This window comes from Alosa sapidissima, chromosome 23 (assembly GCF_018492685.1).
Source record: "Alosa sapidissima isolate fAloSap1 chromosome 23, fAloSap1.pri, whole genome shotgun sequence".
Lineage (NCBI taxonomy): Eukaryota > Metazoa > Chordata > Actinopteri > Clupeiformes > Clupeidae > Alosa > Alosa sapidissima.
This window is the reverse complement of record NC_055979.1, coordinates 26,104,888-26,119,919: the sequence shown is the minus strand read 5'-3', so window position 1 is coordinate 26,119,919 and position 15,032 is coordinate 26,104,888. Positions and strand designations below refer to the sequence as shown.

Below are 15,032 nucleotides of genomic sequence, written 5' to 3'. Positions count from 1 at the left end.
ACACACACACAGGACTACTCCTTCGGTGTTGTGAAGGAAGCCCTGGGAGAGGCAGATGCTGGTGCTCTCTCTGTGGCATGTGCGCTAATCTTTCATTAGTCGTACATTTCTCCTTTCCTGCATCACTCGCTGGCACCAGCATCTGGATGCCACCATCTCCACACTTCTTAGCCTGGCACAGAAGACCTGCAGCTGGCAGTGAGAGTCTGTGAGAAAGAGAGAGTCTGTGAGAAAGAGAGAGTGTGTAAGAAAGAGAGAGTGTGAGAGAGAGTGTGTGTGTGTGTGTGTGTGAGAGAGAGAAAGAGTGAGAGAGAGTGTGTATGTGTGTGAAAGTGAAGGGGAGAGAGACAGTGTGCGAGAGAGAGAAAGAAAGAGAGAGTGTGTGAGAGAGAGAGTGTGTGTGAGAGAGAGTGTGTGTGAGAGAGAGAGTGTGTGAGAGAGAGAGTGTGTGAGAGAGAGAGTGTGTGAGAGAAAGAGAGTGTGTGAGAGAAAGAGAGTGTGTGAGAGAAAGAGAGTGTGTGAGAGAGACCGTGTGTGAGAGAGAGAGAGAAAGAAAAAGAGAGAGGGTGTGTGAGGGTAAAGGAGAGAGTGAGAGAGAGAATAAGAGTAAAGAGTGTGTGAGAGATGGAGGACTCTGGGATGTGGGCATCGCTCCAGCCCTCTAACCGCCTGCTCTGCTCAGCCGTCCTGCATTCCTGCTGTGCCCTGTACACTGGCGCACGGCCTCCAGACGGAGCGCAGCACTGCAGTTTGGCTCCTCTGCTGCTTGAGTGGCATCGCCTTGTTTGGCAGAGCAGCAGGCCCAGAGAGAGGCCAGGCCAGCGGGTACTCACTGCCGCAGTGCTGGCACGCCCCTCGCCAGACCCACGCTCTCGCTCGCTGTGGAGTGAAGTGAGCGTGGCACAGACACATTGCGGTTTGTGTGTGTGTCTGTTTGTTTGTGTGTGTGTGTGTGCACACACGATTGAGCACCGCCCGAGAGCGTGGCTTTGTCAAACAACAGCTTGGCTGGCGGCCAGGACCCCCCTCTTCAGGCGTGCCTGCCTCTCGTCATTGTTCTAAGTATGACTGGCTTGGCCTTAGTAGGCCGCTATCTCTGCAGGGTTATCTAGCCAGGCAGTGCTAGCCCAGGTCTATCCTATTTTGGATGAGTTATGTCGTCTGTTTTACACACTTATTGTGAGAGTCGTTAGTTTTAACTTCAGAGCATTTGCTTCAACTGCAGGCTCTCCCCACCTCACAGAAAAGGGCCCTAGCTGTCTGATCTGTCTGTGTGTGTGTGTGTGTGTGTGTGTGTGTGTGTGTGTGTGTGGTCATATTTACATTTATCATTCCAAAGCTTTTTACTTACAGGAATAACATTCAAGCTACGAGGCAGAGGAGACCTTAGGTAACAATAATTACTACAACAATAAATAGTACTATGCATACAATGAACTTAGGTAACAATAAGTACAACCATAAATACTACTACCAAAGGATGAGAGTGATGTTTAAGTACTAGTCAAGTGTATCAAAGGTGCTGTAAGTCATTTTCTGCACAGGGAATCTCCATGGTGGACGTGTGTGTGTATATATATCTTCTAACAGACTTGGAGAAACAGAGCCGAGGGGAGTGGTCCAGTAATGGGGTGCTGGAGACAGCTGCCATCTTGTAGGTGTTTGATCAGCTGTCATCTTGTATCTGATCAGCTGCCATCTTGTATCTGATCAGCTGCCATTTTGTCGGTGTTTGATCAGCTGTCATCTTGTAGGTGTTTGATCAGTTGTCATCTTGTAGGTGTTTGATCAGCTGCCATCTTGTAGGTATCTCATCAGCTGCCTTCTTGTAAGTATCTGATCAGCTGCCATCTTGTAGGTGATCTGGCTGTATCCTGCCCCCCTTTTTTCTGCACTAAAACTAGTTTTTTTTTGTAAGGCATTAAGCCTGTTTTTTGACGAGCTGTTCATCCTGGTTGCGAATACTGGACTGTAAACTCAAAAGAATGTCTCTCTGAAGACGTAAGGTTTGGCCATGTCTCTGCTGGTCTACCTCAAGCAGTTCACTCCAGAAGTTGAATCCCACACACACAAACACGCACTGAATGTCAAATGGATGTCCTGTGCACTAGGCTGGCCTCTATGGGTGTAATCAGTACTGGCGTGGCACCTTGCAGTCTGTGGTGTTGATTGCTTTAGGATCCAGACAGACCGGCTTTGGTTATTGGCACCTCAGACAGAAGTGAGGGAGTTAAGCCTCAGGAGGCATGTAAGCCCAGCTGAACACACAGGACAAACTGCAGGCTCACAAATACATGCCAAACGGCCAGCCCTGGGGTTGTGGTAGCGTAGTGGCTAAGGAGCTGGGCTAGCATGCAGTAGCCTGAAAGGTTTTGGGTTCAATTCCTGGCTTCTACTGTTGTGCCCTTGAGCAAGGCACGTAACTCCAAGAAGTTGCTCCAGGGACAATGGCTCTTGTAATATAATTGACTTGTAAGTCGCTTTGGATAAAAAGCTTCTGCTAAATGAGTAAATGCTAAAAAGGGCCCAATGCATAGCTTCAGCACTTGTAATGACATTTTGTAGCCACTTGGCTGCATTAGCCGCTAGCTGGCTAACTCATGTTAGGTAGCACAGATTTCACTTTTTTTCTGACCGACAGTACTCCGTGACCTCGATCAACAGGGCTCCATGTTAAAAATGGCCGGAGTTGTCATTTGATCCTTCCGCAGGTGCCATCACACCAGTGTGACTAAACGTTGTAGAAGAACATTCTGAAGAATCTCTGGGTCTGTGCAGTTGGAATGTGGAATTTTAGTTGAGGAAGGCATTCTTTTACTAGAATGTTCTATATGCTGAGCGCCCATGATGAGATGATCTGTTTGTCTGGGTGTCCGAAAGCCATGAAAGAGGTATGTTGATGTGTTGGAAAACAAAGTTTGTTACAATTGCTAAAACACGTTAAATAGCATAGCTTATCAATAAAAAAAGCTAAAAATAAACATCAAAAGGAATACACAGCATCATCAAAGGAATTTATGTCTGTGATGATGCCAGAATGATGCCAGCTGTGCTGTAATTTCGAAGAAATTGTTTCACCTTCCATAAATGAACCAATGCAGACTGTGTGTTGGAGCTGAATCAAATGATACATTTTACAGCAACAAAGCCTTTTCAAACTGAAATGGGCTGATGGACCATTTGTTTTGTAGCACTTCTTGCCCAGAAGTCATCGTGAATTTCTCCAGGATGATGGGCCAAAAAAAAAAAAACGAAAATTAAAATAAAAAACCCAACCAATAAGCAAACATGTAGGCTGAATTGCCGTCATTTGAAACTAGGCCTGACATTGGTATTTAGTAAGCCGTAGCATGGTAAATAAGTTATGCAAGTTAATAACTTTACTCATTGTCCTAGTGAAGCATTATCCTAGTGCTACTGTAACCACGTAGTCTGCTTAAGTCACTCACTGTGGTGTAACAGGCTCCAGAGGATTTGTTTCAGTCTCGTGAAGCTGGGAGTTAAGACTGGCTGATCGACTGACAGATGACTATTTAACCAGAGACTTTCTAATGAGGAGACCCAGCACTCAAAAGAAGCCTGCATAGAAATGCATGGGGTTAGTCAATGTTAACGCCAATATGGTAGTTGTCTCCACATTTCCCACCCCTTCCTGTATGCCTCCCCATTCACTTGAACAGGAAAGATGTTGCCTGATAACTGCCCAAAGTGCGTTACCAAGATGGTCGCCGGGCGGGGGGACTTGCCTTTAAGGGCGTTGTTTTTGCACAGGGTAGTAAGCTTACATGACCTCAGATCATCCAATCTTTTCTCATCCAAAGATCATCCAATGCTGTTTCTCTCGTATCTCTTACTTGGGCCATTATGCCAATTGTCAGACAGCACCGATGTGCCCCTTGTGTAGATGCAGTCATGCGCTTTAGTGCCCAGTGATGGAGGAAGTAGGACAGAAACCTGGAGGAGAATGGAGGTGTGTGTGTGTGTGTGTGTGTGTGTTGCAGTTGAACCTGGAGAACAGGCACTAACAGAAAACTCGGTGTGTGTGTTGCAGTTGAACCTGGAGAACAGGCACTCACTGAAAACTCGGTGTACTGTGTGTGTGTGTGTGTGTGTGTGTGTGTGTGTGTGTGTGTGTGTGTGCGTGTGTGTGCGTGCGTGCGTGCGTGCGTGGTTCTCCCCTGCGTGCCTTCCTCTCTCACCTCTGCAGCGTAATGTTTTTTTCAGCTGAGGGAAGAAGAGGAGGGTTTTTGTACAAGCATCTTGGTTATGGTACTGTGTACAGACACACTCCATCATCACCATGAACACATCATCACATGTTAGTGAGACCTGCCTGGGGCATTTATGTTTACACTTACATTTGTTACAAAAATGAGGAATAGCATTCAAAGCTTTAACACAGTGTGTGAATCCTACACAGGTGTGTGTGAGTGTGTCTGCTGTGCTTGCCTGCGTGCTATCAATGGTTGATTGACAGCAACTCTAATGACTGACTGGGTGAAACCGCTTGGCTATCTGCTGACTTGCCAGTGGCCAGTGGTAGCCCTCTCCATATCCCAAGGTATTACACACTTCAAGATGTCCCACTAGCTGCCTGGATGCATTGTGTGTGTGTGTAGACGTGTGTATGTTGAGTGGGTTCACTTGCATGTTGACCCTTTTTGAATAGGATGAGGTGTGTTTGTTAAAAGGAGACAGAAAAAACAGTGGCCTGTCAAATAACCTGCATGATGAACACTTCCACAACCCCCCCCCCCCCCCCCCTCCCCACACACACACACACACACCCTCACACCCTGTCACTGAACAGTTTATGCACAGCAAAAATCTAACCAGGCCCAGTGTTTCCCACAGAATTGAATTCTATTTGTGGTGGTAGGTTTGCAGAATTAACTCGAATGCAACAGTTTTTAACAAATTAGTGCAGCGCGGTTATGATTCTAATCAGATTTAAGCACAATTTAGTACAATCAGGAAAATCATTGTGTGGTCATTATTGCTATTGTTTCCTTGTTAGAAAGGGCATTGCACATCACCATGCTGTGCGTATCGTAGATACTATATATCGTGTATGTTCTGTTTGACATGCACAAACAAGCATGCCAGCCCCCAGAAGTGAAAATCAATGGTGACCCAAGTTCATCTACAACACACACACACACACACACCGACACACACCAACAATTGACCAACGTTTGTGTGTGGGTGTGTGAAGCGGTCGATGGCTGGTGGTGATGGTGAGATGCCATGGATCTGGCTGGCGCTCCACTGGTCATCGTGAAGTGCCCCAGAGGAGAGAAACTTTAAAAAAAAAAATGGAACGCAGTGGCAGCCGCCTGCAAAACAGGAAGCAGCTGTAACAACATCCTGTGGTGGTAGAGCGGCGCGTGTGTGTGTGTGTGTGTGTGTGTGTGCATGCGTTTGTGTGTGATGCAGTTGAACTTGGTCGTCCAGCCATGGTACCAGCTCACTGACTGCCAGATGTAACCCCCCCTGCTCAACTCGGTCTCTGGCAACAAAGGGCGTTGTGTGTGTGTGATGGAGAAAGCCCAAAGCCTGTAGGACCACTTTGGGCTGATGCAGTGGCCACTGGGGTCTTAAAAGGCCTCTAGGACCCGACCTAGCCTCTCCATGGGTCACTGGAGGGAGAGGGCTGCTTAACACATCAGATCCACATACACTGCATCTCTGTTTGTGTGTGTGTGTGTAGGATGGGGGTAGGGCAGGGGTCATACTTGTTCAGGGTTCTGACCGCCTGTTTCATGTTGCATGCTTTTGATTTTTTTTGTTTCCACTTCCTTTATTTTTCTTATCTTCTCCTCATCCGAGACTCTACAGGCTCAATGAAGCCTTTGTGTGGTTAATGCAGCCTTGCTTCAAGTGCACCATGTCTCTCCCCTTTCTCTCTCTCTCTCCCTCCCTCCCCCTTTCTCTCTCACTCTCTCTCTCTCTCTCTCTCTCTCTCTCTCCCCCTTTCTCTCTCTCTCACTCACACACACAGACACACACACACATACAAAGGTTCCATACTGTCGAGCACAATTTTTGTACTGTTTATGACATTTTGGTAGTGTCAGTGATGGGAAGTGTCTTGTGTTTGGTCAGCGCGAGCGAGCGAGCGATAGAGATGAGATGGAAAGGGTTTTGACAGGACTTTATCGTTGCTTGAATTCATAGATATGTACGAACACCACATACAGTCAAACCAAGTGTGTCCTGTGTAGTCCCTCTGACGGCTCTTCAGACTTTATTATGCTGCTGGACAGCCTTCTTCTTGACACGTTAATGCGCCCAGATATTTTGGATGCTGTATATGAATATGTGATTCTCTGTCTCTTGTCTATATCCTGAATTAGTTAGACTTCTAATGTAAGTGTAATGGCACGTGAGTTCTTGTGATATTCACCTAGCGTTTGAAGTTATTTTTTTTTCCATTGCACTTTTGTAGATGAAAGCTTGATTGGCAGCTGTGGGTGCTACAGGGTGTCGAGCGGTACCTAAGAGCATACCTCTGCCATCATTAGGTCTAATTGGACATGAACTGTCATGGGGTGACACAGATTCTCCTCTGTACTGCTTGATACACACACACACACACACACACACACACACACACACACAGCGAGAGATATGCTTGACACAGATTCTGCAACACTATGAATTAGTAACGCATCCATAGCTCCCTGCTTGGCTGGAGTGGAGGCTCATTCTGTGTGTGTGTGTGTGTGTGTGTGTGTAGAATCTGGGTGGGTGTGGCGCCGGTGGCTCCTGGGCTCCTGCTCTGGGCAGCGCTGGCCTACTTTACCCCCGGCCCTGGAGAAGGACAAGACCTGGGGGTGTTAAGAGGGAGAGAGAGAGGGATCGGAAGAAGATCTGGAGGTTAATGGTATGGAGATGAAAGATGCAGGAGGGATGATGAAAGCGCAGAACACATCAAGCGCGACCGTGGGGGTGGAGAGTGTGGAGGGGGTCGGGAGGCTATCCCAAGATGCAGCTGTGCGATGGAGAGTGATGTAGGTCAGGGCGTTGACCAGCGAACACTGGGAAAGAGGACGCGTTGACCGACCCCAGCACCATCACAACAGGATGTACTGGACGCGTTTTGTTTATCGGTCTCCCTAGGATACACTTTCTCCATGTCGCTCTCTCTACTTCCTGGTCCCTACTGCTGCTGCCCAAACGTAGAGCAGCACATTATTAAGTGTGTGTGTGTGTGTGTGTGTGTGTGTGTGTCTCTCTCTCTCTGTGTGTGTGTGTGTGTGTGTGTGTGTGTGTGTGTGTGTGTGTCTCTCTCTCTCGGTGTGTGTGTGTGTGTCTCTCTCTCTCTGTGTGTGTGTGTGTGTGTGTGTGTGTGTGTGTGTGTGTGTGTGTGTGTGTGTGTGTGTGTGTGTGTGTGTGTGTGTGTTCTGTATCTTGGCCCAGACTGTGTAGGCTGGAAGGCAGAAGGTCATGGGAAACAAGGGGGGCGAGAGAAAGACTAAACCACACACACACACACACACACACACACACACACACACACACACACACACACAAACAAACACACAAACAAACACAAAACACATACACACACACACAAAACACACACACACCAATTCCCTGTCTCACACACACAAATGCACATGGCAGACCATTCTTACATAATAAAGCACTCACAGTCTCATGCACGCAAATTCACACACACATGGATGTAATCAATATATAAAGATGTGTAAACAGAGCGCACTGAAGAAGGCACTACGCCGAAACGTGTCTGTGCTTGATCTGACGACCGCTTGATCTGACACAGCCCACTCAAACAAAAGGGACATGTATGGACCTGCTGGGAGGCGGGATTGGACTGGGATTGGGATGTGCTCATCAGAGACACAGAACAAATGGGAAATCCATCAGTAGTTGGACACAGACCCGCCCCCCCCAGTCACATATAACATAAGCAATGTTTTGACTAATAGAAGTGTGGTGTCATCTGCATCTGTGAAAGTTAGTGCTACGGTGGACTATTGATGTGAAAAATTTAGTGTGATTATTGATGTGAAAAAATGCTCAATTGAATTTTTAAATCAAATGGATCTACAAATCCTAGATCAGCTATTCACAGTCAGGAAAGAAAGAAAGAACAAATAAAATGTGTTTGCCGCGTCCCTGTATGTACATTTAACTAATTCATAAATAATCATACAACTGGGAACTTTTAAATGAATAATACATTTTCAGCAAAATATTCTCCAATTTGTAACATCAGTCTTGATGGCTTCGTCCCAATGCTCTTCATGGTGATGATGTGTAAATGGTTAAAGATTACTCGCAGTGATAACAGAACCTCATTTAGTTTCGGCTCTGGTCTGAATAAGCCCTGAAATCATACGGATTGTTGACAGGGTTCCACACATCCACTGGCTTTTCATTAAATATGTGTTTCTAGCAGACTTTGAAATGCTGAGCAGGGTGCAACTGCCAACATAATGGCTAACAAAGTGGACTGTCTTGCATTTGAGCCAGAGACCCATATTACCCACACTCCCCCTCTCCCCTCCCACAGTACTCCCTCAGCATGGTGATGTTGACTGGCTCAATTTGGTTTGATAAACTGACTCTTGTACTCCCACAAATACCGCAGCTGCCACCCACCTGACTCTTGCGACAGCCTTTGTGGAACCAGTCAAAAATTCACGGAAGAAAACGAAGCTTGTTTGAAATCAAGCTTCTTTAAAAGGGTCCCAGCCAGGAGAAGCATTCTTGGCACGCAAGCAAGCAAGGTCTTTTCAGTGTGTAGTAGGCCAACATGGTCTTTAGGCTGCTTTAGTTGTTCTTCTTTAACTCCCTGCTTCTTTGTGTGCTTGTCTGTACGTAGACTTGTGTTTTATATATGTGGCCTGTAGCCTGGATCTGTGCTGTGGTTGTCCATAGGAGTAGGGTTGAATCTTGATCCTTACCGTGGAAAATGTTGTTGATGGATTTACTTTTTTTGTAGATCCTAGTAATTCCATTCATAACTGACCCGAGGCGTTGTATTTGGTCCTTGTGTTTGCCCCCACTGGTAGCTTGTTAGATGGATATAACTTTATTATTATTATTATTATTATTATTATTATTATTATTAAGGGTGTATTGGTATATTCATCTGAGCCAGCCCATGATGTGCATTGTTTTGTTTGTTAATGGCAAGCTAGGCTGTCAGCTTTAAAACATCATGGCTGCAGTCTCACATCCATCCTCCCTTTGTTCCGCTCTGATACACTCTGTCAGTGGAAGCATAGCCCTGTAGCCAGTTGATGTAGAGCTGGTTAGTGGCCCTAAAATGGCAAGACCTACGAAGGGCTTAAAATTATTCAAATTAAATGTACAAAGTTGCAAACATCAGGATGAATGTTTGTGTGTGTGTGTGTGTGTGTGTGTGTGTGTGCGCGCCTGCCTGTGAGTGTGTGCGTGTGTGTCTGTGTGCGTGGAGTTTCTTGGAGTGGAGGCACTCTGCAAGTTTTACTGCAGCCTCATCACAAACCCACTATGGGGTTGATGATGAATAATATGTAGATGTATCTTATCTGAATAAAGCACGTACACTTTATTGGGTTATTAACCAACGTCTTTTCTGCTCTTGTGTTACAGATGCGTTTGTGAACAGCCAGGAATGGACCCTGAGCCGCTCAGTCCCGGAACTCAAAGTGGTGAGTGCTGCTTTAGCTTCATTAGCTTCATTAGCTTCTTTAGCTTCATTCAGTCATTTATATCACAAGGGCCATTGTCCCCCGAGCTAACTGGGTTAAGTGCCTTGTTCAAGAGCACAACAGTGGAAGCTGGGTATTGAAGCCACAACTTTTCAGGCTCCTGCATGCTAGCCCAGCTCCTGCATGCTAGCCTAGCTCCTGCCTGCTAGCCCAGCTCCTGCATGCTAGCCCAGCTCCTTAGCCACTACACTACCACTGCCCACGACTCCTTCATTACAAACAGTGGGACAGGGCACATAATACCAGTGCGGAGGCTATGCAGCTAACACAAAGTGGAATAAAGCAACATAATTGTCATAGTGTCAGTGCGAGGGACATCATTCATCATTTGTGTAGAATGCTGAAATAAGTTTGGATGCTATTTCATTTGAAACTATGGCCATGAACAACAAGGCCGAGTACATGCACCATTGCAGAGGTGATGCAACAAATACGAAATGCAATTAAGCAACATAATTATGCACCATAATTACCATAGTATCAGATTGGGGAGATTGTGAATTGTGTAGATTGTGTGGATAAGTGTGGCTGATCTCTTCATTTCAGGGCATCGTTGGCAATCTGGCCAGTGGGAAGTCTGCCCTCGTGCACAGGTACCTGACGGGAACATACGTACAGGAGGAGTCGCCAGAAGGTAAGGGCACCACACACACACACACACACACACACACACACATATACTGAAGGCCAGTACGCAGTTCCCAGTTTCAAAATCAAAACACAGCTCTAGCGCCTAGTAGTTAGTTATTAAACATTGATAGCAATATAAAGGAAAATATAAAGTTAGAGTGTGTCTGTGCGAGAGTGTGTGTGTGTGTGTGTGTGTGTGTGTGTGTGTGTGTGTACGCACGCACATGTCTATGTGCGCCTTCCTGCAGTCAAGCCCAAGGCTTCCTTTCAGCAGCTGTTCTATGAAATGTGTGTGTGTGTGTGTGAGCGTGTCTCTCTCTCTCTCTCCTCTCTCTCTTTCCGTCTCTCTCTTACACACTCTCTCTGGCTGTGTTTGTGTGAGAGTTTGTGCCTGTAAGCAGTAGGAGACCACCCTAGTCCTTCTGCATTATTGAGGGATCGGGAGCTTGGCGTGCTGCCTGCAGTGCTAGGCTCAGTATGGGAACAGAACCCCCCCCCCCCCTATTCACCATCCTGTGAATATTCCATGCTCCTTATTAGAGATATTACATGAGCATGGCTTGGGCTTTGTAGGGCCGAGGGGTGGTTCAGTTGCACGTAGCGTAGCGTGTACTCAGTGTCTTAAAAACACAGGAAAGTAAGCCAGTCATTCCCAACTCCTGTAAGGCCCCCTGTTCACACGCGTACTGTAAGACCGGATCACAGGTGGACAGCTAAGACACATCGCCTTTTACACTGGTGTCTGTCATGCATCTTAAACTGACATAAAGGCATCTGGGTTCTTAAGATTATGCATAAATAGACAGGAAGGTGAATAACTAAAAGCAAAAGGATTAAGATAACATTTGCTAAATCAGAGTTGTTCCATTTAAAGGAGGGCCTTGCATTTAAAACCCATGCATATATCAACACATGATTTAAAACATGAGGTCACCGATCCACCAGTAGTTATGTGCTCCTATCAATCAATGATGGACATGCTGATTCAATTCAATTCATTGTGCTTTATTGGCATGACTATTCAAGTTACAATACCGCAGAGCTTAGTCATATTTGAAATAGTCAAAACAGGAGACAATAATAATTATTGTACTAATAAAAACAATAATAAGATGATAATGTAAAAAAATTAAAGTGTGCAGGCTTCCCATGTTAAAATCCTTGAGGTTAATGTCAGGACACTGCTGCAGATGGCTAGTGCTGGACCTGGCTGCTGTGTTCTCCGTGTCACTCATCCTTTGTCTATGTTGTACATCTGTCGCTGTCCTTAGCACCGTCTCTATACACACACACACACACACTCACTTGCTCTCACCCTTTCCCAGTAATGCTGTCCTTATAGAACCAGCTCTACTTTCCCCTCCTGCCCTCTTAGAACCTGCCCTACTTTCTCCTTTATCCTCTGTTCTCTTGTCTCTCATGACGTTTGTTCTCTGTTGTCCTCCAGAGTCCTTGTCCTCCTTTTTTCTGTTCTTCTATCCATTCATCTCTCCTTTTCCCAGTGTGTATGTGTGTGTGTGTTTGTCTTCTATTGGTCCACACAGCAGCCAGCTCTTACCACTGGCAGCCCAGGAACTAACCCCGAGAAAATCTCAATAGTGTGTTTGTAGATCAGGATTATACCAGAGCGTGCCAAGAGAAACACTATACTTCAGCATGGAGGGGTTTAGTGTGGGCTGTGTGACGTTGAAACAACAGCTACAGATCTCCGATCAAAATAGCTGGCACAATTACGGATAGAGTAAAGGACTTTTTTTTCCTTTTTTTTTTAAAATTGTATCTGAACTTAACAGAATATTGCAAGCACAGCCTGATCTGGACTCAAAACAAAAGAAAACAAAACAAAACAAACAAGCCAAGAAAGCTGTAAACAAAACGTTTATCCCTTCACATTCCTCTGCTTTGAAAGAGGTTCTTCTAATTAGTATATTCTGGCAGAGTAATACAAGCAATCAGGCAGAGCAAGTTAATAAAACGTAACATAGTTGAAACAGCCTGGCCCATTGGGACTGGAGCAAAACTATTAAAGGGGGATTATAAGATATATGCATGGATGTGTGTAATCCTCTCCTTTATTGTGTGTTTGTGATTGTGTGTGTGTGTGTGTTATGGTGCGCGTGAGAGAGCACCGAGACGGATGTCTGCTGAAACAGAGCTGCAGGTGTCCTTTCCTTCTGATCACACAAGAATACAGCTCAGCCTGCTCATTATGAGATATGATCTGTTAGACTGTGTGTGTGTGTGTACTGTATGTGCATATGTCTGTGCATGTGCGTGCGTCCGTGTGTGTTTATAGAGCCAGCCCACCAGCTGGCCTCCTTTCCTAGAGAGGGCGACGCTGAGCTGTTGTGACGGGGAAAAGGGCCCTTTAGTGAACATTCCTAACCTAAGACCAATTGATCATGAACCAATGTTATTCACCATACAGGTTATACACAATACACTGATACAGGAAGGAAACACAAACAAACAAAGCATATTCATGTAAATATGTGCATTATGTTTAGAATAGATCTGCAGTAATGTGTGAATGTCTATGTTCCAATAACACATGTCAACTGATACATACATAGACTGTATATGTAGAACTATATACAGTCTATGGATACATAGGTCTCTAACTGATGCATCACTCTGGTCAGTGCGGCACAGTTGCCCAGTTCTCTCTCCCTTCCTCCCTCTAACACTCTTTTTTTTTCTCTCTGTCTCTCTCCTGACTTCATCCTGAGGGGTGATCTCATTTGAATCTCTCTCTCTCACCTTTCTCTCTCTCTCCCTCCCTCCCTCTCTCACACTCTTTTTTTCTCTCTCTGTCTCTCTATCTTTCTCTCTCTACACACACACACACACATACACACACACACACACACACTCAGATAAAGGAACCACCTGGCCTGCCTCTTTGATTTGTTTGCCTCTTTTTTGATTTCTTTCCTTGGCTGCACTTTCTTCTAGCCGACGTGGACGCAGGTAACTGTCTTTCCCTTTTTCTCTCTTCCTCCCTCGTTCCCCTCCTCTTCCTCTCGATGCTCTCTACTGCAGCTCACTGAACCTCAAGGTCTCTGGGTATTTTTAGGGATTCCAATTGTTATTTTCTGCTGGTCTCGTTTAAGCTAGTCTTAGGCAGGGATCACATTAGCGGCAAGCAGCAGCGGCAAGCGTAACGTAACGCTCAGACCATAATATCTCCAATAGTAACACAAACGGTTTGCCTTAACGGACAATTGAATACGCTCGCGTTGCGCTTTGAAAGTTGAACCAAATTCAACGGTCAGCTTGCTCAACGCTAGCGCTACGCTAGAGCTGCCACCGTTCCGCTGGCGAACCATAGAGACCATTAGGAAACCCGCCGCTGGCTAATGGGATCCCCGCCTTAGGGTCTAAATGTTATGTTGTAAAGGTGTCACTGTGGTCAGATTTTGGCTGAGAGACCTTGTCCTCAGACTGCTGCAGTAGAGAGCGGAACCTTTCTCTCTTTCAGAGTCATCCCCGTCTTCCCCTCCTCCCCTTTTCTACTTCCTGGGTCTTCACAATAGCATCTGACCATCTCTCATGTCACTTCCTGGGTCTCTTTACTATAGCTCTGCATCTGACCATCTCTCATGTCCCTTCATGCCCCCTTCACAATAGCCGAGGACATTCCTGATGGGTAACACACACACACACACACACACACACACACAGGCACCTGGACACATTTAGGCTCCTGGGTGTGTGTGTGTGGGGGGAGGGGGGAAAGCACAGCACTGCTGGAGTTAACAGGACTCTTCCTGACCACAAGCCACCCACCCACACCTGAGAGGGCCAACCACAGACCATACACACACATCTGAGGGCACAGATCAGATTTCACACACTCCCAGCATGTTTATGTTCAGTCCCACTGGTTTAATGGCTATGAAAAGGGGTGGTGGCATTGTGGCCTGTATTTGCCTTTTTTAATTTTTTTTTTACTGTATTTCTACATTTGTGTTTGTGGTGTATACGTTTATGTTCAAGTCTGCGTATTTGAGCAATTCAAAAATTCCCTTTGCCAATGCCACAATCATGAAGAGGCTGTTTAGGAAAACCTCATTAAAAACACACACACACACACACACACACACAGGATGGCCCCCTTATTGCTGGAGGCCCCTGCTGAGTAAGCCTAAAATATCCCCCTCCACACAAAGGCGTACACACACACACGCACACGCACACGCACACACGCTGCACTCTGAAGTGGGTTACCGGAGGCTTGGTCTTGTGGTAGAACAGTGTAAAGTGTAATTAGCTAGAGGGTGTGTGTGTGTGTCCCTCCCCCTCCTGTCTTAAGATGACGCCACCCTGCTCCAGAGCTCTCGCACACCACCCTGCTCCAGAGCCCCACAGCTCTCACACACCAACACACTACATCGCCTACATCATGATACTGTACCCCCCCCCCCCCTCCCTCCCGAGTCAGTTTGCCATCCAGTGTCCCTGATGGTTCAGCCATCACAGGCAGGAACAGCCTTCTTTTCATTGCATTGCAGTTGGAAAATGTAACACACACACACACACACACACACACACACACACACACACACACACACACACACACACACACACACACACACACACACACGCACACAGAGAGAGAGAGGCACCCTGCACCACTGACCTTGCTGCTTCCTTTTCCCTCACAGCAAACAC

At 46.2% G+C, this 15,032-nt stretch overlaps 1 protein-coding gene across 6 annotated transcripts in view; it reads left to right on the top strand.

The window, feature by feature from the left end:
• agap1 (ArfGAP with GTPase domain, ankyrin repeat and PH domain 1) overlaps positions 1 to 15,032 on the top strand; it is a 147,170-nt gene that overhangs the window by 42,827 nt on the left and 89,311 nt on the right. For 4 of the 6 annotated variants that reach the window (XM_042080334.1, XM_042080330.1, XM_042080331.1 and 1 more), the window contains exons 2-4: positions 9,610 to 9,668; positions 10,275 to 10,362; positions 13,314 to 13,328. In XM_042080334.1, the coding sequence (XP_041936268.1) occupies positions 9,610 to 9,668; positions 10,275 to 10,362; positions 13,314 to 13,328 (162 nt within the window). The remainder of the gene's footprint in view (positions 1 to 9,609; positions 9,669 to 10,274; positions 10,363 to 13,313; positions 13,329 to 15,032) is intronic. The other 2 variants (XM_042080335.1, XM_042080333.1) reach the window with 1 other exon arrangement.